At 39.7% G+C, this 25,327-nt stretch overlaps 1 protein-coding gene across 2 annotated transcripts in view; it reads right to left on the bottom strand.

The window, feature by feature from the left end:
- The window catches only part of LOC146331793 (SLIT-ROBO Rho GTPase-activating protein 3-like), a 57,262-nt gene that overhangs the window by 31,164 nt on the left and 771 nt on the right, over positions 1 to 25,327 (bottom strand). For both annotated transcript variants that reach the window (XM_084735517.1, XM_084735526.1), the window contains exons 2-4: positions 13,455 to 13,650; positions 6,014 to 6,176; positions 2,615 to 2,677 (exon numbers count right to left, since the gene is read on the bottom strand). In XM_084735517.1, coding sequence (XP_084591643.1) covers positions 2,615 to 2,677; positions 6,014 to 6,176; positions 13,455 to 13,650 — 422 coding nt within the window. The remainder of the gene's footprint in view (positions 1 to 2,614; positions 2,678 to 6,013; positions 6,177 to 13,454; positions 13,651 to 25,327) is intronic.

Genomic DNA, 25,327 nt, shown 5'->3' with positions numbered 1-25,327 from the left:
GTGTGGGAGCTGCAGACAGGCATTTAATAATGCATGAATAAGAGAGAGGAAAAATCAATATCAGTAAAGCAGTAAAGTGCTGTATAATGTTACATGTGAGAATCTTTCTCTTGCGGTTCATATCATACGAGCATTTCTGCTTCATCTGCTTGTGATTCGCTCCACATTCACTCGTCCCAAACTGAGTGTGAGTGGTTGTCAATAATCACTGAGCTGCACTGCAATTAAACAGTTTCTATAACATTATGTTTTGTGCTTGCCTCCATTATGAGCTATTTATGTTAACACAAACCATACTGCATATAGTAAAAAAAATAAATTCCGCAATAGATTACAGCAGCACCGAACAGATTTCTGCTTTTCTTCACTCCCTATTTTTTAAAAGGCAAATATAAAGGGAAGTTCAAAGATTTTACTTTAAAGCATTATTCAAGCTGCTCTAGCTTTAGTGCAATTATAGGTCACAATCAATTTTATAGCACCATGATAAATGTGTTTTACATAAAACACCTAAACATTGCTCAAAGTTTAATTATCTCTGATTGATCACTTGCAGTATTTATCCAATAACATTCTAGATGTAACGCAGATGATGAAGTGTGCAGCAAGTACCCAGAAGTGGAGTTGCAGACGTGCAGTAAAAAATGAAATATAATAATTGGAGGACTATTGTGTAGGATTTAGTAGCATCTAACAGTTAAGCTTCTAGATTGCAAACACCTGGTATCACTGTCCTGTTCCCAGCATGTAGGAGAAACTACAGTGCAGCTGTGAAACTCACTTTGTGAAAAACACGAAAGGCTGTATCTAGAGCCAGTGTTTGGTTTTTCTGTTCTGGACTGCTGTAGAAACATGACGGTGCAACATGGCAGCCTCTGAGCAAGAGGACCCTTGCCCTCCGGCCCTCTGAAAGGTTCCATGTGACCCAAAAGGTCATTTAACAATGACTGTCAGTATAATTTTTCTTACCATTAAACTGTTATCAGGCCTTTATTCTGAAAGGGTACTGTGATCACTGTTGATGATAATGAACTGTATCTTTTACATTAAACTCTAACTTTATTCACTGCTGTATTTGTGTGTTGTTTACATTGTGCTTCTACTGTTACTGCTCCTATAATTTCAATCTACATCCTGCACGTAAGCATACTGAAAACTTGAAGTTTTGAACCTGCCAAAAATAATAATTAGTCCACAATTCCAGCACATGACAATTCAGAAAGGGCGACCAACAGTAATAGTGCATTATTATGTTAGTCATCTATTAGCTCATAGACATCTGCGTACCAGTGTGCCATATATAGAACATTTCTGACTATTCCTTTATTAGAAATTTGGCTATTTTTAGGACCTTCTATCATATTCGTGTCTGGGCCACAGCAGCCTGATCATTTTCTCACGTGGCAACCCATAAAAAATAATTGCCCAACCCTGCTCTGAGACAAAACAATTCTTACTTTCAGGTGAATACACACTAATGAAAACACACACATATTATATTTAACTTCTGGCACATTCTGTCAAGAAAACCCCATAAATCTTACACACTGGACCTTTAATTAAGCAGAACGGGAGTGTACAATGAATATCTTAAAATAAGTGTGTTTTTTTTTACCTCACAGATTAAAATTCAATAAAGCTTATGAGATCAAAGCTGGTCAAAATAACAAGAATCAAGAAGGAAAACCACTGTAAAAACACTGGAGTATCTTGGTGTGACTCAGCTCATACGTGAAGGAAAACCTTTAAGACCTACTATGAAAAAAAAGACTTTATATACTCTATTAAACTGTAATTGTTGCCATTTAAGGCATGATTTTGGAAATTATGTCCCCCTGTTTGCCTAAAGATGCCTGGGAAGCTTTTAAATGAGCTCAGTTTAAATAAACTATATTATGTTTACATGCTGTTTTGAATCATATGAACTGTTTTTGCAGATTAGCTTTTGAACAATAACTGAGCAATAAGAACCAGAAGGAAGTGCTCTCTGTATGTGTCCCACATACAGCAGATGATATCACTGCATCAGTTGTTTTCATCAGCCAAACGAAGAGGCATCAGCACTGAACACAGCTGTTTTCTATTTCTGTATGTTTATGTATGTTTTAAGTCATGTGTGTTTCCACATGGGGCGTCTGTGTGTTCTGTATGTACAGTACAACATATAACAATAGACAGAGTGGCAACTGTTACGCACAAACAGATGTGTGTGATTACATGTAACATTAGCTGAAGGTATTAGAGCAGCTCGTGTTTGCTGTGAGCACAGTGCACCACTGCAGTACAGACTGCTGAGTCTGCCTGAAGCACAGCCAGGGGCAAGAACGCTCTCCCCTTCAAACTGATGCAGAAACTCACACACGGTGAGAGGAAGAATGCAAATTTTTCTCCTTTCACAACCTCAGGAGGAGGAAGAAATGACCCGTTAGAGGGTGCACTGCTGATAAGGCATATCTGCTGTATGCAGTGTCAGGCCAGCTGCTTCACCGGTTACAGGTTCAGGTGTGAAAAAAAAAAGCTCGCGCTCAGGACTGACGAGCCAGAAGCAGCTAACATAGGATGAAAGACAAAGAAAGGTTTGACATGAAAGGGCGAAGATATTTCTTTAACTCACTGTGTAGAGCTCATTGGTGACTTTCACCAGCTCCTCGTGCATCTGCACCCCGATGTCTTTGCTCTGTAAAGGAGAAAAACAGGTGAGATTCATAGGCAACGATGATGTCACATTTCAAAAGAAAATTATGCACTTTTGTGGGTGTGGATGTGGGTGTCTAGTCAGTGTTAATGATATAATATAAAATAATATAGCAAGAAAACTGAGTTTTCCTGCATACTGAATAGTGCAGTAAATGTACCAGAATGAATTGTGGGTCTCTTGTGACTCCCACGGGGGACAAGTCTGGAATGCAGGCACCCAGTCTAGTACCCACTCTCTTTTACTATGAAGCTATGCTGTGCAGGATGTGTCTTGTCATTGTCTTATATTTAGAAATACGCAGGGATGTCTCTGAAAAAGACATCTTCTGGATGGCAGCATATGTTGCTCAAAAAAAAACCTGTTTGTACCTTTCAACATTAATGGACCCTTCACAGATGTGACACTTAACCATGTCATGGGCACTAACACACACCCATACCATCACAGATGCTAGCTATAGAGGTTAGCACCTCTTCAGCCTGGAGGTCACAATGTCCATGAATTCTGAAAGAATGGACATCACTGGATGTCTTTGGCATCACTGGATGCAGGTGGAACTGCAGATTTTGCAGCAGAAGAACTCTGTTTATCATCATCAACACTGACTGGATAACTGCATGGAAAGTGCTGATTTTTTCCTTTAAAGCACAAATAAAGGCAGGTACTGAAACATCTAAGACTTACAGCTGGGTTATTTCAGAAAACTGCCTTCCCACAAGTGAAATACTTGAAGGCCGTGTGCCGGTAATATTTTGTTCGTGAGGGATGTCAGCAGCAGGCGTTGAAATGCTGTCATTACTCTGCACCAGAAAAGATCTAATACAATGCCCAAAGTGCACACACAGACAAAAATAGAACAGTGCAGTAACTGCAGAACATTTCCCAAGGAGCTGTGTCACACTTGCAGCTCAGTTACAGGGGCTAAAGAGCCTATGATGAATTGGACATGTCCCATGACGGGACTAAGGGCCCAAGAGGAGGAATGCGGCCAGCAGAGAGTGACTCTGGAAATCCTGTTGAGGGGATATGGAGCGATGCTTAGCCCAATCAATCCTGTTTTTCTGCCACCTCTCAGGGGCCACTTGTCAAAACAGCAACCTCCGCGTTTTCACATGTGACAAGAATTAAATTACAGCACATTCAGTACATTTAAACTTTGACTTAACTAACGCCAGGGTTGATTCATTCCCTTCCCCGCATGTGTGATTCATTAGCAGCGAGGCTGCACTGCAGCTGAACCAGGATGCTACAGCCTAACAGGATTATTGTTTTGGAGCAACTTTGTCACAATTTGAGCTAACTTCTTGCAGAGGGAGACAGTTTTTCTGCAGGGAGTTATTAGTCCTGCTCTTTGCGCTGGCCGTGAGCCACCCCATTCTCATCGCTGCTACCATCGTGACAGTGCAGAGCCCCCTAGAGGGCATAAATTACTGCAGACTCCCACCGCTGACAAACGATACTGATCTGAGATCCACATGGCAAACTCTACCGCACTCTGCTACTCTCACACGTACCATACATCAAGCATATGCCTTCTGAGAAGTGAGAGTACAACTGAAAACAAGAGTGCTACACAAATATGGATTCCATGACGGTAAGTATGGACGGTATCATGACTGGAATAAAAGAAGTATGTTACATCCACTTCTCTGTACAACATACTCAATGAGGCCTATTTCATGTGAATTTGGTGTGAAATGAAATAAACAGTAGTACAGGCAACAAGCGTGATGAGGTGTAAAGAGCATCAGAAAAAGGTTAGTGATCTGAAATAGGGAGCAAACTGAGCATGGATGACAACACACATGATGAATGGGGTAGTTTAAGAAGAGAAACGAACTCTCTCAACAAACACGTTAAGCTTTACTGTAGACACAACAGCCACCATCTACTGGAAGTACTGTTCATTTTGTCAGCTATTTTTCTATCCTGTGTCAAATGTCCTTGTTTTTTTTATCCTATTTAGTCAAAAATGTAATTAGATTACATTTACTAATCAAATGTTGGTGATTACAAAAGTGTTAGATCCAAATATTCTTTTCAAGGTTGCCTGGTAGAGATCTGAGCCATACTGACTCTGGACATTTAAGTCCTATCTTAGTCTAAGAAAACTAAGGAAAGGAAACTAAGGAAGGAAACTAAGGAAAACACAGGTTGAATGTTTTGGGTTAGGCTAACATTTTGTTAACCAACCTTCTTTGAGGTGAGCCTTTCTGTGTCTCTTCAAGTTTGTGGTATTTTTTTTTTTTTTACCAGTTATTTTATGGCCACATTACTTCTCTTCTGATAAAGCAATGCTTTCATTGTTGTTCTCAGCACCATTATAATGAAAATGGGCCCAAAAGTCACTCTGTGTATTTATCCGAAGCCCTGTTGTTGTCTTTGTTAACTTTAACTTGTTTTCTGTAAAATAACTGATGTAAGTTGCTGATTCCTGATTGCACTCATTGTGTGTTGCTGGTTCACAAAAACAAAACACAGAAATCAGAACAGCTGCAATCTACTCTGAAATAAATTTAAACTTTACTATTATCCTTAACTTGCCTTGTGTCTGTATTTATTGTATCTTACCAATTTTAACCAGTGTTTAGACTGATGTAAAAAAAATGTCTTGGGACCATTAAGTAGTGTTTTATTTTTACGTTAGGTTAGCTTTTGCTTCTTTGCTTAGGGCCTTCAGTTAGTCTTAGATGTTGTAAATGTTACAGTTTAATACATGCACTTTTTAAAATCTAGACAATGACCATATATTTAAATATTATTTGATTAGTGTCTGGGCCTCTATTTTTCAAGCTCAAGATAGCTTATCAGGGTTTCATTTCACGTTTTCAATATATCTTATATGATTGTACTTGTATTTTAAATTGTTTTGTGCTTAACTTAAGTTGAACTGAACTGAATATTAAATGGAAGCTGAAGTGGTACAATTTTATGTGGCTGAAACCTCAGTGATGTGTGGGAATAGTCTGCAAGGCACCAACCTAATAGCCACTATTTGAAACCAGGCTGTAAAGTGGCTGAGAGAACCTTACATGCAAAAAATGTTCTGTAACTGAAGTAAACATCACTGGTCACGACACGAGACAATGACACAGTAAATCTAATCACATGATATGCTGCATGAGAACCGCACGGCATGAAACATACTGCCCGCCCTGATACATTTAAAAATATTTTTACATATTTTTGTTGGTGTGGCGTCAAGCTCGCAGCTGTGGGCTTCAGTCATGCGTTTTGAGCAGATAAGTTCTGTGACTGTGTGCGTTAGTGACGGTCAGGGTTACATGCCCTCATGCATTTAATTCCATTTCTGACCTTTTTGAAAAGTCTGATGACATCCTCGCCCACGTGTGCCAGACGGACAATGACGTTGTTGTTGTAGATGTCGCTGAGAGTGGCGTGGTCTCTGCTCTCCCGCCTGGTCTGGTCCAAGACCAAATACCAGCAGTTCACAGTGGACACGAGATTCTGGTCCTTTCTGAAACAGCAAAGGAAAGATGTGTTAGACCAATCCGACCGAGACATTCAGACTGTACAGAATATTGAACTTAAGTAGGAAAACATTAACTTATTGTTTCCAACACAAACTAAAGAAAGCAGCTCAAGTCCATAAAATACCACTTGTTCTAACATTACTTCAACTTTGGCTTTGGTAGGTATGTCTGTGTATATTCCTAGAAAAAACAGTTCCAAAGGGGTTCTTCCTCGAGGGCTGAGGTTCCACTCAGGACCATTTGCTTCTGAATAACCTTTTTTGAAAAAATGGTTTGTAAAAGATTTGTTCTAATTCAGAGGACAGAATTCTTCAAGGATTGTTGAGATCCTCGAGTAACTCTTTTGTCAAGGGTCCTTTTTACCATGATATAAAAGGGTTCTCAAAAGAACCCCTTGGAAGTTCTGGTTTAAAACTTTAACAGATGGTTTATATGGGGTTCAAGGTAGAACTCTCTGAAGTGATTCTAAGTGGAACCCTTATAAAAGGTTCTACGGGGAACCAAAAAAGGGTTATCCGATGGGGACAGGCTAAAGAACCCTTTATGGTTCTACATAGCACCTTTATTTGTAAGAGTGGACTTGAACAGCAGGACAACAACAACAGGATGAAGACCGTCTTACAGCGTTCATACCAGCTCTGGGACTTTACATATTAGAAATCAAGGGGTCACTGCACATGTGGTGAGGAATCAGCAAAAACAGAGGCAGCTGCACGCACACACACACACACACACACACACACACACACACACGCACACACACGCAAACAAAGAGAAGGCATGCTGACTGCACTTGCATCCTTGCTCAAGGGAGCATGTGAGTTCAATTATCCTCACACCAAAGAGTTTGTTTGTCTTCATCTTTTGTCTTAAGCAAGCATTTTCTGACCTCCAACAATTCTGACTCCAAAAATTGCTATATCATATTACTCTTTACGCACATCCCGTTTAAAAGGTGGACATAAAACGGACGTTTTGCTGTCATCTCATAGCTGACCTACACTGGGATCCCATCCAAAACCACCTTTAATTCTCCTTTAATGGCTGGTTAAAGGAAGACCAGCGAAGTAAAGATGAGCGATTTTACCACTTTGCATGTCTTTGTCGATAGGCAAGAGGACTTCCAGGAGGAAGTTCACACCCCGATGATAGCCATCTCTGCTGATTTGCAACCCACAGAATCTTTTATCATATCTCACAAGCTGTCAGTAGCGAGAAAAGGAGTAATGAACTGTTGCAGTTTGTAGAGCAAAGCTGCCAGTTATCTCTTTAGCCGAGAATCTAAAAAAAAAACAATATTCTTTTACATGTCAAACTGAATACTATTATATTACTCACATAAGGCTGCCCACTCCTTATTTTCACAAGGAACCAGCGTACACACTGACAGCGGCTGCCAGGATACAGCACAGAGCTCCACCAGCAGCAATATCCTGACCATAAACTCCAAGCAGCAAACTCAAGAAAGGTCCAGAAAAGATGAGTGATAAGGTGATTCAATGACTATGATATGGCCTATTGATTTTCATAAATCGTTAGTGCATGAGCAATTAGCCTAATAATATACTACATCATCAGCTACTCACGAGCAATCCGTCATACATTGCACTGCAGGTTTACACACACCAAGCCCAAAAAATAACACCCAGAAATGTTGTGATCATTCAGATCTAATAAAGTAATATAAAATGAACTAGACAGCAAAGACAGGGCTGCAGAAAATTTGGCCACAGACAGACATGACCTCTACGTCCTTGAATAAGTAATGATCATTTCAGTGCATTTAAAGCAGTCATACAGCAAATGATAAACAATCTAACTAGGGAATGTGATCTCTATGGTACAAATATTACAGACAGTCTACTTAATATACCACAGTTCTGTTTTTCACATGGCTTTCATCATAATACTTTTCACAACTGAACTGAATACCACCATTTTTATTTTTCTAAATCATGTTTTTTGAACACTCCAAGGAATAACAATCAAACAGGTGTTGTTTTGATATCTAATTTTTAAAAGTTTTAATATTTTTTTGTTATGCACTCAGGAGAATATCAAATTGATCCTGGTTTACTGATTTTAAGAATGGTGTTAATTTGCTTTTTCAAACAAACTCCTCATACATATAAATATAATTATGCATTTTCATTCCTGTTTTCAGGTGCGGAGAACCTTTAAGTTATATTATGGGTCCTTAATAGGCTGTAAGAAAATACTGATACACTTTAGTCTCGTGATACTATGTTTTGTGATACTGTATTGATTGTCAAAAACACTGTGTCGATTTTTAATTGATACTTTACACGCACATATTTGCAAAAGTGTTTTAATTTACCTTCAGCCACTGGACTCCACTTTCCACTCTAATGTAACAATGTAATCTGAGACAGGAAGTAATAAGCACACATCTTTCCTTTGCTATTCTATGATAGTTTTCAGAAAATTAGATATTTATAAAATTGCAATATATTAAATTGCTTACAGTATTGCAGTACACTTCAATTGATTTGTAACCCCTGTATCATGATAGGTAATTTATCACCAGATTCTTGTCACAGTCATAGTCTTTAATATACCTTTTTCACAGCAGCCATATTGATGTAAAATAGTAGGATAAATACAGGCACTAATGATACAAATGAAGGTACTGTTCCCTTTAGCGTAGCAGGGCCTGGCCTGGTCTATTATTCTGTATCTGTGAGCACTGAGCAACTAATACATATTCACTGCATTTATTTTTATGCATATGCTGACATGCAACTTCACGTGAATGTAAAATCATCAACCACTGACAATATGACATTTGCTAAATTATCAAATACTGTTTATAAATCAATGTCTAATAAATTATTCTAAAATCTAAATTATTTGTTGAACCCTCTGCAAATCATGTGACGAAACTGATCCATAGCAGCATCTTCAGACTGTCGCTCGAGTCAGAAATGCAGCAGTTATTTTTGACTCTAATCTCAGTTTTGAAGATCACATTCAAAAGAGTAGTCCTGACTTGTTTTCTGTCTGCTGTTTCAAAAAACTGATCATTTTTATCCCAGTGGAGATTTATTCATGCTTTCATTTTCTTTTTGAAGTGAAATGTGACTGTTTCCCTGTCTCAGTGCAGCTCACTATAATCTTCAGTTAATGCTGGCTTCCGCTCTATAACAAAGAATAAAGATCATATGAGCTCCATTCGAGCTCCCCTCATGCATCCAAAACAACACTGAATTTTAATCAGATGCTGGTATTAATACCAAAATGTGTTGAGTTTAACTACAAGTTTCTTTGATATACGGTTTCAGAAGTCTAAACCATATTCTGTTGGTCTCGATCTGAACCAGGTCTGACCGCCAAATTTTTATTTTTATATTCCTGGAAATTACTCTTGGTTTGTAATGCTTATAGCTGCAGAGAAGTTGATTAGTTGATCAGTTAGTTGCCAACCATTTTGATAATTACAGAAACTAACTGCATCGCTTATGGCATTCAGATTATTTTTCATGATAAAAAAATTGGCTCTGTTTTTCTGAAATACTTAAATAATATTAACTATGAAAAAATCATCTGTTTTCGGAACTGAAATGAAATTGAATTGAAATGAGAAAACAAAACCTAACCCAGATGAGACTCTACTGTTTTTAGGCTTTCTACCAACTGCAGCTTTAAGAATTTAACAATTGTTCTCAGTTGAATGCAGTAAGATTCCATAGATGATCAATTAATCTGTTAAGTTATTTTTCAATCAAAAATGTCAAATATTTGTTGGTTACAGCTTCTTAAATGTGAGGATTTGCTGTCTTTGGATTTTGAACTGTTGATCAGACAAAAGAAGCAATTTTAAGAAGCCACTGTGGGTTCTGGGAAATGTGACAAGCATTTTTCACAAATTTAATATTTTATTAACTAAATGATTAATTGATTAATCATGAAAATAGCCATCAGAACCATTGATAATGGAAATAATGAATAGTTGCAACTGCAACAGTTTTTCACTCTATCCATGTGATGTTGAGAAAGTAGCACAAAGTACAACAGAACAGTAATCTGAAAAGTTCTGTGTCGAGTTAAAAGAGTTGCACTTAAGATGCTAAAGGTAATCCAGAGTGCTGGGCATCAGCATCTTTTCTCTGCTTTTCCTTTCATCCTTTAACACTTTGATAAAAAACATGAACAAGTTATCCCTATAGGCTCTCCTTTCAAGCCGAGCAGGTGTTTGATCCTGTACACGGGATGCCAAGAACCTGACTGTAAATCTTCGGCTGTTGGCTGCTCTTGAATAAGGATGAGACTGTAGTATTCAGGACACAAAGGAGTTGATGCAGAAATGTACATGGAGGATGACGGAAGGAGGTTTTCTACATGACAGCGTACAAAAAGTAAAGCAACACCCGTTTCACGACAACGTCTCTGTCTGCATCATAAAGTAGAATTCACCAGCCAGCTGAACTACTGCGACCTGACAATGACTCATAAAAAATAATACCTTGATATTTTCAGTCCATTCGCGATAGGGCTGCACTAAATGCTAAAATATAAATCATATTGTGATTATTCTGATGGGCAGTGGTTAGCACTGCTGCCTCACAGCAACAAGGTCCTGAGTTTGAATCCCCCAGGGGCAGGGCCTTTCTGTTTGCATGTTCTCCCCGTGTCTGCGTGGGTTCTCTCCGGGTTCTCCGGCTTCCTCCCACAGTCCAAAGACATGCATGCGAGGTTAACTGGTGACTCTAAATTGCCTGTAGGTGTGAATGTGAGTGTGAGTGGTTGTCTGTCTCTCTGTGTCAGCCCTGCGATGAACTGGCGACTTGTCCAGGGTGAACCCCGCCTCTCGCCCAATGTCAGCTGGGATAGGATCCAGCAGCCCGTGACCCTTCGGGAATAAGCGGTTTCAGAAAATGGATGGATGGATGGATTATTCTGACAGATGTTGGGAATGATAATTTGTATCACGACTTTCATTTTAAATGACAAAAGCTATTAAAATCATGATAATATAAGATTTATTGGGGTCTCTACCAAAAAAACATGTTTTCTTACATCTGGAGAACAAGATTTCTAGACCAGGGCCTCCCTGCAGCTCTTCAGTACTTCATTATAATGATGTTTTGTCAAATATTTTACATTTAAATGCAGCCTTTTTGATATAATACTGATATTTTGCCCAGCCCTAAATGCATCTATTAACTTTTGTCAAACACGTTGGATAAAAATTGGCTTTTCAAACAGCTGCACAGAGTCACATTCTCTTATAATCACATTTCTGCTGCAGCCGCTCTACTGCAGAAGGTTTTGAAAATGTTCATTAACAATCTCCTGGCAGCGTCTGTATTAGACCTGACACCAGAAATGAAAATCTGAAAGGATCACGGATAAGAAAGAAGGGCACTGCTCGCTGGTTTTGCTGTTTAAATTACACGAGAGAGTGCAGAGCCAGCTCCGAAGCTCCAGACGAGAAGGCCGTGTGGGATTATTAATGATAGAGACTTAGTTGGTCCATTGTAGTCCGCGAGTATGAATCTAGCCTTTGACAGAGAGATATAATGATGGCCATTTAATGTGACGGGGCAGAATCTGGGACAGTAGGGTGTAGAGAGAAGTCATGCGATGTGAGTCTCTTGCAGGGGTCTCCCTTTGAGGGAACGCTCCATTTATCAATGTCCCAGTGACGGAAGCTCTCTGCCATGATTACGGTTTACATCCAATTGGCCGGAGAGATTGAAAGAGAGACGGAAAGACCTCTCCTGAATAAACCAACGGGTTTGTTACACATGACTGACACAGCCAGGTCACATGAAAGTGTGTGCAACAGTCTACAAATCAATTATGCCATCTGTACTCTAGCGCTTTATAAGGTAAGTTCAAATTCCTGCACTGACGATTCAAAGTATAACACTGCGTATTAAAAAGGAGTAGACTCTTGAACAGGACTTTTCTTGATGATCTTAATCTTAAAGGTATACTATGCAGGATTTTCCTTAAAAAATGTATGAAATAATATAAAAAATAATCCCTTTAAATCATCACTTATGACCCTCTTCGTCTCTTTTCTTATTATCTCATATTTTGCTGTGTTTGGGACGTTTCTCCACTTTTGCCTGTTTGGCAGTGGTGTGTATCCCCAAGCCAATGACAACACACATGTTCAGAGGTCAGGACATCAAAGAACCATAGCGACCAATGGTTACATTGGTATCCATGTCTCTTTCCTTTGCTCTCTGTCTGTGAGAGCTACAGAAAGAGATATCTACACTCAGGCAGAGCAGACTGAGGATTATTTCAGCTGTATTCACGCAAAGTCCAGCGTTGTACAGAGGCATGTGGGCATGTTTATTTCTGCTTTAGAGAGCAACTACTGTGAAACATTCAGGAAATAAGACTCTATTTCTCTGATTCACTGATTTATTCTCACTAACGGCGTTCTCTCTCTTTAGTTTGTTAAGTAGTTTGTTATTTTTGTTAGTTATTTAGTTAGTTTCTTAGCTTTTATTTTGGTGTCATGGCAAACATCTGGCCCATCCCACATGAGATTACAAGATACTACTAGCTAATACTAGCTAATACTAATAGCTTTTACACTTTATATTTTAACTGAGTGTAATTTCCTCTTACTGTATTTTTGACCACTGATTTAAATCAACCTTGTGGACATGGGCAGGGTATACAGTTACACGCCGTTCTAAAAGTCACAGTGAGCTGCAGGCTGGTCAGATCATCTAAGCGGGAATTTCTCAACATGCTGCAGGATATGTTTGTTTCGTGACCACAGATCTCCCTTATGCAAACATTTAAAACAATTAAAGTCAATCTGAGTAAAAAAACAAAAAAAGAAAACAATCTATGTTGAGTTGAGGCTCTGATTTGTTTTTTGTGTCCATTGAGAAAATATGAGTATTTGGGTAGCAGTCTAGTGTGAAGTTGTTTGAGAATGGAAATGAAATGACAGCCACATAGAAAAGCCGGGGCGGTTGGAGGGTGGGTGGGTTGGGAGGGGGGATAAAGAGTCTGACCTAGTTGGGAGAAACACAGCAGCCTGAGGCCACAAGCTTCCTTTGGCCCTGGCTTCATTTCAGGTCATTTCTTCTGCTTTTAGCCCTCCTCTACTTTTTGTTGCTTATCCCTACTCTGTCCTCCTCTTTTTCCATTTCCCTCTCTCTGTCGTGCCAGTGATCAGTATAAAATACGCAACAGCTATTTATCAGTCAGACGCATTTGATACAGACGATCCAGTGCTTAGTTAGAAGACAGACAGTGTGGGGACTCACTTGAAGTGCTGGTGCTCTCTGGAGGTGCGGATCTTGGCGGAGTAGCGCTCAGCCAGTTTGTCCAGGCCTCTGGAGTACTCCAGCTGGAGCTCGGCCTTTCGGCGGAAGAACTCCTGCAGGTCCTGCAGCAGCTGCAGCCGTGACTCGGACTGCTGCTCCAGACACCGGAACTGCTCCACCAGCTGGTTACGGATCTCTGCATATCAAAGAAGGGAGACCACCTTCAGAATAAACAGTGCCTCTCTGGGGGAGTGGGCTTAACATGCTGGGCCTCACTTCTGCCTGCCAAAGAGCGCTGGAGGTCAGCATTTAACCCACAATCCTCCAGCACATGATGTTGTACAAATACATGAGGATACGGTCAAGCACAAGCGCTGAGAAAATAACAAGTCATCATAATTGGATAAAACTGGATGTCAAAGTGCATTTGTCTGCTCTGTGTGTGTGTGTGTAGTGGGAGGGAGGGAGGGGGTGTCTAAATGCTGGGGTAGCACACGTGCATATGAGATGCATGTCTGATGATTGCAGCAGACAGCACGGAAAATATAAAATAGGTCAGCTTCTCAAAATGCATTGTGCTGAGCGAGCCTTCAGAGAAGTTTGTCTTGAAAAAACAAATCGCAGGCATTCTTTCGATTACAAGATTGCTGTGGTTTTCTGCTTATGAGGTTTGGAAACTCACTGCTCCTATTCATAGTCTGAGAATGAGGGAAAATTATGTTTCGGTCTAAATTTTGAAAATAAGGTTGATATAGTTTTTGCAAACAGTTTAACATATTATTAAAGAATTGAAATGCAAATTAACAACATTTCACTTTGGGAAAACAGTATTTTCTGTTTGTAGCTCAACTGGCACGCCATATGTTGAGGTCAACAAGCATTCAGGCATCGTTTTCCTGGTGTTCAAGTTAACATTAATTTACTTTTATCCTGTGCGTAAAGTTTCACTGCTGTTGCTTATAATACGTCTACTATTGATCACCAGGAATAAATATCCACAGTCTCCCTGTTGGGCAGCCAGTATTGGCAGTAGGCTATACCTAAAGCCCTCTGGGATTTCAGGTGATAAAAACATCCACCGTAATATTAATAATATCACTTTTATGGTCTTACATTAACACTGAAAAGGAATACAAATAATATTTTATTGCATCCATATACTGTTTATAGCAAGGCTGCCATAAATCCAGTGGCTAAGTGGCTGCTGAATGTCTGGCTGCAGACGAGCCATAAATCATATCAGAGCCTGAGTCGGCTGAGTGGTGTGGTTGACATCACGATCCGAAATATAACAATAAGAAAACTGTTCAATAGTTTATTTTAAACACATTAAATACGAACCGCCATGAAAAGCACATACCGAAAATGTCCTGGTTCATAAACAGCCTGTCATATCCCTTGATAATCACGCGTGCAAGGAGTGACACACAAAAATCCGATCATTTAACAGGTGTGTTGCTCGACCGTATCATCATGTGACACAAGAACAGAAACAGAGCGAAATGAGCAAATGAGTGCAGATGGTGAGGAAAGCAAGGTCAGCTCGCCAGAATGGCAGATTTTTTTTATTTATTTTTTTATTTTCAACACAAATTTCCAAGAGCTGTCAATTAATCAATTAATCAAACAGTTCTCAGCTGTTGAATTAATTTATTTTTATTTTTCAGTTTTTAAATTCTCTGAGTGGTTTTGTGGGTTTGTAGATAAAATCATGATAAGATCGTATCATTGCGTCAATTTAAATGACTGCCCAGCCGTATTAAAATAAAATAAGAAAAAAGAAAATCATGACAAATTTCACAAAGAACTGAAGATAACCCATGCTAACCTACCGCTGAGCTCACATCTGTGGTTATACACACTAACACACACACACACACACACACACACACACACACACACACACACACACACACACACACACACACACACACACACAGGAGGGGATAAACAAGGCTCCACTCTCCTCAAGACAATAAGAAGCATTTGAGCAACATTGAGATGGCTGAAGATTCCATTATGACAGACTGTTTCAACCACGCACACATGATTGCTGTGCACAGAAAGGAACAGTGTAGAAATTTATCAATGGAAAAGATGGCCTGGCAGAAGAAAAGCCCTTTTGTTCACTCCTAAATGCTGTTTCTGTATCTAGAATAAAGGATTTAAAAAATGCCTCCCCCATCGTCTGCGAGTGTGTGTGTGAGTGAAAATGTGAATGAAAGAGCAAGAAGGAGAAAGACAGAGTAAATATGTAGTCCCTTGCTGTTTGGAAATGTACCCCTCGTGGTCCCCATAGTTGCCCAGTTGCCTGGTTACATGCCTCTGGAGGCATCTCGATGAGAGCAGGCCAGTTCCCTGCTCTGACAGTCGCAGCAGTCAGTCTGTTTAGCATAATGGCCGAGGACAAGGGCAACTTTCTCTGCTTAGAAATACTCAATAAACAGCCTGTGCTGATGAACGAGGCAAGCAATCAAGTTCCAAACAGTCCCTGTGATGTGTACTCCTGTGCTAAAATAGATCACTGAACAGCACAATTTGTTGGCCTGTGTGGCTTTAATCATTTTAATCATACAGCGACAGCACAAAAGACGGAGCAGACAATATAGAGAGCAAATCCGAATAGATTTAACTGCATATTCTTATCGGTGAGACATGAAATAGACTCATATTTGCATTCGCCCTCCTGTGAGCATGTTATTTTTAGAATTTAAACTGTTACTAGGGACTGTGCAATACTGCACTACATTCGATGAATGATTCAAGCCTTTGCAGAGTAATGCATAATTACGAGGAAGCTGGCAAGGAGTTCAAGTGAATAACTAAGCCTCTAAAGCTAAATGCAGCTAAATGCAGCTTCTTCTCCGTCTTTTTATTGGTGTCACAATGGTACAGATGTCCTTAACATGAAATGCAGAATCATATGCTGCACCACCAATTTCTCTGCCTGGGAAGAAGTGTGCAGCCAAAGTGAATAAGATTTTCCACACCCAAAGGCCTGTGGAAATTTTACTAATAGGACTTGTAATGTTTATTTTTCTCCTAACGCATATGGTTAACATCCTGGTATGTTCTGGTGACTTTAACGAGCATTTTGAGCAAAAATTAATTGCTTCCAGAGATTTGAGGGCAACATTGAAACGGAAGAAAATGAAGAAAATAACCTTGCCAATCTGGTTGTGATTGGGCATTTGAGATATTGATACACAAGAGTAGGATACAGATCATGTCTTTAAAGTGCAGTAAGAAATTCTGAAATAGAACTGAAGGCTTTTGACTGATGCAATTGTGATCACTTTTTACACCATTATTCTCATTTTTGTTGAAAATCATATTTAGGGTAAAATATGTACGTTTGGCTGGTAACAAATAAAAGGCGTGGTTTGACAGCATCTGGAGTAAAGTGGGATTATGGCAGTTGCCTTCCTTTTTAAACAACTGTCATTGCAAATTAAAATCCATCTGATGTGACTTATGCAGAATTCATTATCACAGACAAGGTACTGTTTGTTGACGTCCTTTGTCACTTGGACGTATCTTACATATCCTGTGTTTTCAAGGAAGTTGCAGCGACTAACAGCTAGCAAGGAGACGCATTGTTACACTGAATAAATTATGGATTTCTATGTGGCTGAACATTGTTGGAAACACTTGGGATAATGTAAGCACACACCTCAACAAAATATATAACATATGTCTAACGTTTTTAGACATTTAAATGCATAAATGTTATAGCATTAAATTGATTATGTTGTGAATTTTGCAGGGATCTGTACTTAAGAAAGAGGTTTTCTTAAGGCTGTAGAATATGATGTGAAGGGCAGGATATGCATGTGCAGCACGTCAATATTAAATCTAAAATGGTATTTTGACACACACTTTGTCTTAACAAATATTGTGCCTCCTGCAATTTAAACTGGGAGAATCCTCACTTTGGCTTTTGTGTGACTTAATTTTCAATTTAGCTCACTTTGATCAATTTTCGATTTAGAATCTAAATCATTACACCCCTATCAAATGCTGATGTTTTGGGAATGAGACTCAATCAACTATCCTACCAATCCATGATTGACCAAAGTCTCCTATCATAAGCTACTAGAGTTAAGAGCAGCAGCACAAGTCTAGTTTTCTCTCGGACCAGTTGAATTACATTATGCTTAAAGGATTATTAAAAATAAACTGCCTACCCCAGCTTTAAATACAAAATCTAGAGCCAAGCCACCCAAATACAGAATGTCCCTCGACTGAAACATCACTCACATCAACCTCATTGTTAAGTCAAGTGTGATTTCTTACTGTCTGAAGGAAACTACCTGCCTAAGCTCAGCTATCATGATGCCTTGACCTCTTCTTTCACCCTGAAATTCAAACACAGCAAGTGTGTAGTGGCCACATGCCTGGATCTCTGACTGATAATGTAATGAAACAGGGGGAAACTATTGGTCACTTTTTGCCTTGCAGGGTTGCCAGTTAAGCTCCCGTACCGCTGCGACAGAGAGCACCAAATATCACATAGCGAGGAGTCCTTGTCACCACAGTAGCCTGCTCAAATTAGCCTAGCACAGATATTGCAATGGCCAGCAGCAGTCTCTGGGGCTGTGTCTGCAGTTAGCCATGCGTGGCTAGTCACATGTGGGCTAACCCAGACTGACACGTTGACATAATTTGGTACAAATCAAGGCTGTGTTCTGTGAACACTTGTCTTCTGCATGCAGTAATGGCTATGGTATGCCTTTACAGTCTTTTTTGCTTGAGTTCACATTTCCTCCTCTCACTCTCTCCATACAAATATCTCTAAAAAGGAAAGGCATTGCTATTTGAGCAACCACAGGACACGCAAATTCAAGATGCAGTAGTGGGCAGAATTCCAAGCAGTTTTCTATTTAACTGTGGGTTACAGAGTATATATGTATCTATCTATCTAACTATGTATCTGTCAACACAGCAACAGACAGTGTCTCACATGTTACCAATACACTGGAAACAAAGATATTGTTTCACTGTCGTAATGCAATCCTGACATTTCAAGACAGTATCAGTCGAAGCATTCCTTCTTTATGATGAATACCCGCAGAGGGGTGTGTCTACATTCTCCTATGGTGGCAGAAGGAATGCCTAACAGTGAGATGCTTCTTTATGACAGTCGGATTGATTATTTCAAAATTTTACAAAGGTTAAAATATCATAAGATTTTTTTTATTCCAGTTATTTTTAGAATGTTTTGGGGACAGATATCCATGTGCAGTCAATTCTGCATTTGCTGCTCCATATGTTCCCTTAGCAACAGCAAATCTTGCAATAAACAGTCTGCGATATACACTATTAGAGCAATTTGTTCATGAGACTAAAGCGGCTGGGCTCCAAACAGATCAAATGGCATTAAAGATAATGTGGCCTACAGCTAGAAGCACATGAAGTGCATGATGAAGGGCATTCCCCCTCACCAGGAAGCTTAGAGATACCTCAGGCTGGTCAACTACACTCTATACAAGGAAAAATATTGTTTTTTTTTCTCAAACACTGTACAAAGAAACCTGCAATAAGTACTTCTCAGGACGATAAGTTGTGTTTTGATCACAAATAATGACTAGATAGTGACAGATATTTGAAGTGGGGGTGTATGAGAGAACCACCATCACAGAAGCTACGCAATGCTGTGGATGGGGTCAGCAACAAAAGGTATTTTAGCGACTTACAAAAAGGTCCAACTAAAAGAAAAAAAACATTTCAAGTTGTTCATAGTGTATACTACATTTAGGATATCTTCACTGCTTTATATTGATGTCAGACAGCCTTTTCTTTTCACCAAACTCCATAGAAAATCAATCATACTACCATGCAGAACACATGAGTTGCTGGTCTACAGCTGCCTCGATCTGTCAGTTTATCTGTGTTACTGTGTGACTTTGGTAAATCCAAAATGCCTAAATCACACAATAACACTAACAGCTTGTTTTTTTAGGTGGATGTTTTTTTAAGTGGCTGAAATACCTTTTGTCACTGACAATGGCCACAGCAGCTGCTTAGCTTCCATGCTGGTGCCCCTCCCTGCTTCTCCTGACTGGGAGTGTGCCGACAACCATCTACTGTAGGCGATACACTGACTATCGGTAAGTACAACCCAAAATCCCATAATCTGAAACTATCCCTTCAATGTTATGATACTATGCAGAATCTCCTGTCCGTGACTGACTATTCAGTCATCAATGAATCAGGGATAGCATGTGACAATGATCACAAAACACAGGCCCTGACCTGTAAAGCTCTGAGCTCAAAATACACACCAGCACACTGACAATCATTGTTCAAATGTTAAGACTCGACTGCTTGCTGAAATGTGGCATGCAAAAAAATACCGCAAAGTGCATTAGGTTTGTGCTTGATTGAGCTGCTGTGCAGTCAGCAAGTCAGCATTATTGGAGGCCAGTGTCAGTGTCAGAGTAAAGCCCCCACAGCTCCAAACTGATCTAAGCCCAGTTTGCAAATGAGCTTAAGATGTCAGCTTAAAAGCTTTTCCTGAAACTGAGACGAGAGACCGAGCTGTGATGGCTCTCTCACAGCCGCAAAGCTGATGTGGAGACCAGAGAGATGGAGTGAGTGTGTGAGTGTGTGAAAAAGTGAAAGAGTGAAGGAGTCAAACAAAAACACAGACAGACAAAAGACAGAGAGTGACAGAGAGAAAGTAAGACACACCTCTGCCTGCAAAATGCAGACTCTTCATTCCACACATGCTGACAAGTTTGTGTCATTTCCACTCTGTGTATCTACAACAGCAGTGAGGTTTAAATTAAGCCTGTAAAAGGAAATTTTGACTTTGGTGAAATATTAATACTTTGTACAGATACTTCATCGATACCAATATTGTCTTTAGTGGCATCACTCTCTCACCAGTTTCTGTGTGCTTTCATGGATTTGGCACACAGTCAATCTAGCCTTTGCGGACTGATGTCATTTAAAATAATCAAGAGCTATACAATCAGGTGTGTTTTGTTTCTTTTAATATTGATTATTAACAAATTGTTTAATGTGTATTCTGGGTGTTCTATCAAATTTATAAGAAAATCTTCATTTGGTTATAGTCAAATCCTGCATTTTCTCTACAGTAGCTGCCTTGGACACATGTATGCATGTATGAATGTTTAGAAATGAACCAGATGTACTACATTTTCTAGTTAAATCTGAAACCTGCATGGAAATAATATTAACAGCACGATAAACAACATGAGCCATTTGATCGAGGATATTTAAACTCGCAACAAGCTCAGCCGCTGCAGACTCAGGCAAAGCTGCAAAACCTAAAAGAAAATTAAAACTGCATTAATGAGCCAAGCTAAATCAAAGACTTGCGCAAACAGGGTTATGCTATCAAAGTAAAGATGAACTTACAAAGAAACGTACATGTTAATGACCACCAAATTAAAAAAAAAAAAGTACATGTGAAATATGAACAACATTTGCAAAGTTAGATGAGAGGACTGATGCCACTCTCATGTCTGTATGTTTATTATGAAGCTACAGTGGGCAGTTTTCCAACCAGCACCTCTAAACTCACTAATTAACAAGTTATGTCTTGTTTGTTTAGTCTGTACAAAAAATAGACATGCAAAAAAACAACTTGTGGTTTTACAGGGGGTAAACTAAACTAGCTAGTTTATTTCTAACTATTTCTAACAAATTTTCCCTTGGCATGGGATCATGGGAGTTGTTGTCTTTACTTTTAAACAATCATCATAGCTGAAGAAATTGTAACATGACTTGGGCAGAAATCATTTTCCTGGAGGAGAAATATTAAGTTTTATTTACGTTATGATTAGTCACATGGTGCTGACTTCCTTCTCCACTTTCTGTCGTATCTGATGTACCCTGTGTTTTGCTAGCTATCATAGGCTATCAGGAAACAAACTGTCATCTTCGATTAAGTGCAGATTTTGCAGACCTTAACACACACCACCAGTTCACAGTTCAATTGGTGTTTTTTTCTGCCCAAGTCAGCTCGGTTATGTGGCTGTGTTAGAGTTCTGCAGTCCTGTTTGGTGATTCTGGGGGTCTGAGGAGAATTACTGCACCCCCCCCCCCCCCCCCAAGGGCTTTGCACGATATAAGGATAATCTGAGTTGGCCTGTTTAATAATGAACCCATGCACCTTTTTCACAGCGACCATTTTGACATAAAATAGTAAACACAGGTGGTACCAATGATACTAATTAAGGCTCCATTCCATTCATGTCAAACAGAGTAAGGCCATTGACTCACTGGAAAGGCTCTGTAACACTAAATGGACTGGACTTTTAATTAGTATTATTGGGAACATCTGTGTTTAACTACTTCATGTCGATACGGCCGCCGTGGAAATGATCTATTAGCTTCATTACAGACCAGATTTACTATAGTCAGGAAAAACACTAGCATCAAGGAACCAGTTTGTAAGGTTTAGTGACATCTAGCAGTGAACTTGCAGCTTGCAAACACCTCGTCTTACTTTCACTTTCCAAGCGTGTAGGAGAATCTACAGCACTGTGAAACTCACAGAAAATGGGAAAGGTTGTATCCAGAACCAGACGCTCTGGGACACTGTAGAAACATGACGCTGCTGGGCCTAGGCAATATAGCTCATAAGTGTATGACAATAATAAAGTTTCATATCGGTAGATATCGATAATTATCAACCACGTAGCCTGTTACTGATGACGTGTTGTGTATTCCAAAGGGGGGGAGCAGCTGAGGTTATAAAAGAAGTTTGTTGTATTACAAGTGTTGGTCAGGACACTATTCCTGCAGTTAGCATGTTAGCAAATTAATGATAGTTGTTGTCCGACTTAAAAAAAAACCAACAGACTGCCACACTGGTGAGCTGACCTGTCGTTTTTTTCTCCGCACTCATTTTGTCGCTGTTTCTGTACATCTCAAGTGTCACTCACGTCATGTAACTGTTTCTCATGTGTCGATGGGGCAACTGAAAAACATACCTGTGAAATGCTTGGCTGTTCACATGTCACTGTAGCACCAAGGGATATGATAGGCTGTTGAGGGAGCACAGGTGGGGCTTGTCTGTCAAATGATTGGCTGTTTTTGTGTCACTTGTAGCATGCTCCGATATCAAGGGATCTGACAGGCCACCTATGTGTGGCGGTATAGTCATTTCATGCTGTTATGGCAGTTTGCATTCAATGCATTCAAATTAAACTATTAAACTACTTTTTTATTGCTATCAATGATGTGCCTATGAGCGATAGCTTTATCGCCCAGGCCTAGGTGGTGCTACATGGCGGCGTCCATATAAGAGGACCCACGTCCTCTGCAGATATAAACAGTGCTTTCTAAGGTGAGAGAAACACAATTCTTATTTTCACGTGATTAAACACTAATGAAAACATACTCACAAATATTATAGTCCTTTTCTGCCATATTCTGTGGACAAATCCCCGTAAATCTTACACACTGGAAGTTTAAAATGTAGCAGTGAGCTTTAAAATGGCAACAAATTAGGTAACTCTAGAAAAAAGCCTTTGCTCTGTCTGTCTCTGTGAATAAAACCTGATAACACAAAGCAAAACCACAACTGTAAGAAGGTGATGCACAGAAGTGTTAAAAGTTGACACTGCATGAAGGTGTCAATCAAAGGCTGAGAAGAAAACCCATACATCCTGTACTGTCTGTTCAAATACGGCAGCAGTGTTTCCGACACTCTCTTCTCCTTCTCTCTCTCTTTCTCTCTCACTCTCTCTCTCTGGACGGTTGATCCAGTCACATATTTAGCGGCAGACAGTAAAATCCTTTCATGGTTCATAATTCATACAGACGGCATACATTATTTATGGCCTTTCTGAACTGTTTGATGCGTGATCTCCTCAACCATTTCCCCTCACCCTCCTGATACTACACTTTGTTCTGGATTGTCAGGAAAATACTCATCCCTCACAGTATTGTCTTTTAAAATTATTTAGATTACCACAGTATCATTTGATGTAAATCTTAACCATTTTTGGAAAAAGTTGTAAAAAGTGCCCAGATGTCTCCTGTAGAAGTGGGGGAGACCGGGGAGTACTGCATTGTGGATTTTATGACCAAAATCCTACCTTCAAGCCCACATGCTAAAACAGTTGGCTTGCTTGGGGTGGGGATAGTTGTAACAGTTCATTAAAATGATGAAGATTTCAAAACTGTGTGCATGGAGAACTTGGAAAAAGACATGGAAAAGTCATGGGACATGGAAACATAGAGAAAGTCAAAAAGAAGTGTGGGATGGAGTGTGTACATTCTCGGTTCTGGTTTTACAAAGAGTGCACCCCAGGGGCAGTCGTCCACATTTGCCACAATTGTGACAGTGCTTGAAGCCTCGTGTGACACATACACATGCAGGAATACAGTGCACACCAGAGCTGTGACAATAACAGCATTACCACGGTCATGTGCTGCCTACCACAGGAGCTGAGCTCATTACCGTCATCACTGCAAATTTTATTTTGAGGGGACAATCTCACTTTGAGATCAGCGTATAGATCTATTAATATATCTATGGATCAGTGAGGTCACACACAGGTCAGGAACCCAGACTGACTGGTTAACAAGTCAGGAACATGGTTGGTCAACAGACTCAACCCAAAGTATCTTGGAATTGCTAGTTGGTGGCTAACAACGTGCTAACAACAACAGCAACTGTTTTCAACACCGAAACACTGATACTTATTATTACCAAAGAAGACATTCGGTATTGTATTTATCATTACGGACTTATTTCACCGCGTCTCTAAGAAAGACGCTGCAGTTCAGGGCTGGATTACGAAGCATGTAAAAGGAATATGATCGCACTTACCCTGTAAAGGTGCAACGCTAGCATTAGCTTAAGTTTAACCTTTCCCTACTCAGCTTACTTCGAGGCTAATCACCATCATTCTTCCAACATTTGGGAAATAACAGACAAGACTTTTCTTGGTCTTGTGAGGCTGCAGCATTTATACAATATAATATACTTTAAAAACAATATATATAAATGTACGCCTATAGTGTACATTAACTGCCAGCCTGACAGCTTCTGTTATATTTAAGTCTCTGTTTTGCTAGGAGCAGTCCCATCACACTCACTGTGCTAGTTGTTTTCACTTACATACTGCATACACTAACGCACGGTCCTACTCCTTAAAGGAGCTATGCTACACTACAGTTCATAACAACAGTCATGACAGTATCCTTTAGTTGTGACCATGACAGCGTTATTATTAAGGCAGACACAGTGAATCGACATCCCATGGGAGTATACTGCTTTGTTACCATGGTAAGAAAACAATCCATACTGTCACAGCCCTGCTCCACACACTCACTTTAAATCTATTTACTTTATTCAAAACTTAATTCTTCAATAAAGTTATTTCATCAATCGGATAGTGTGGATCTGACATCAACAAATTTACTGTTACATCTATCCACAGCTAGTGTTGCAACCCCAGCAGTGGGGCAGGTTGTAACAACAGTAATAGTTGTATTTGACATCACCTCACAAGATCTGTGGCTGGTTGAAATTTCTCAATTTGAGTTTTATTTGTAGTGGACAAATATGTGTGACACGTATCAAAGTTTGAGTGATCTAACATGAACGAGCACTCAGGTGCTGATGCCCACACAAAAAGTGTTAACACCATCCCCGACTCCCCTATCTTGTATGCGTGCTACCTGAGGTACAATAACGTACACTGTATTGGAAATTTTGTCCAAGGTGAATTAGTACATTCCCTTGTTGGATGTGCAGCTTTAATACAGTCTCACAAAAAAATACCAGCTGCACTTTGAAACAAATCGTCAGGCTGCAGGAGCTCACATGGCCACACATGCAGGGCCAGGCATGTTGTAGAGCAGCACACAGTCATCTTCAGCACACA

Source organism: Lutjanus erythropterus, chromosome 2 (assembly GCF_056507025.1).
Source record: "Lutjanus erythropterus isolate fLutEry1 chromosome 2, fLutEry1.hap2, whole genome shotgun sequence".
NCBI lineage: Eukaryota > Metazoa > Chordata > Actinopteri > Lutjaniformes > Lutjanidae > Lutjanus > Lutjanus erythropterus.
This window is presented reverse-complemented; position numbering and strand designations above follow the sequence as displayed.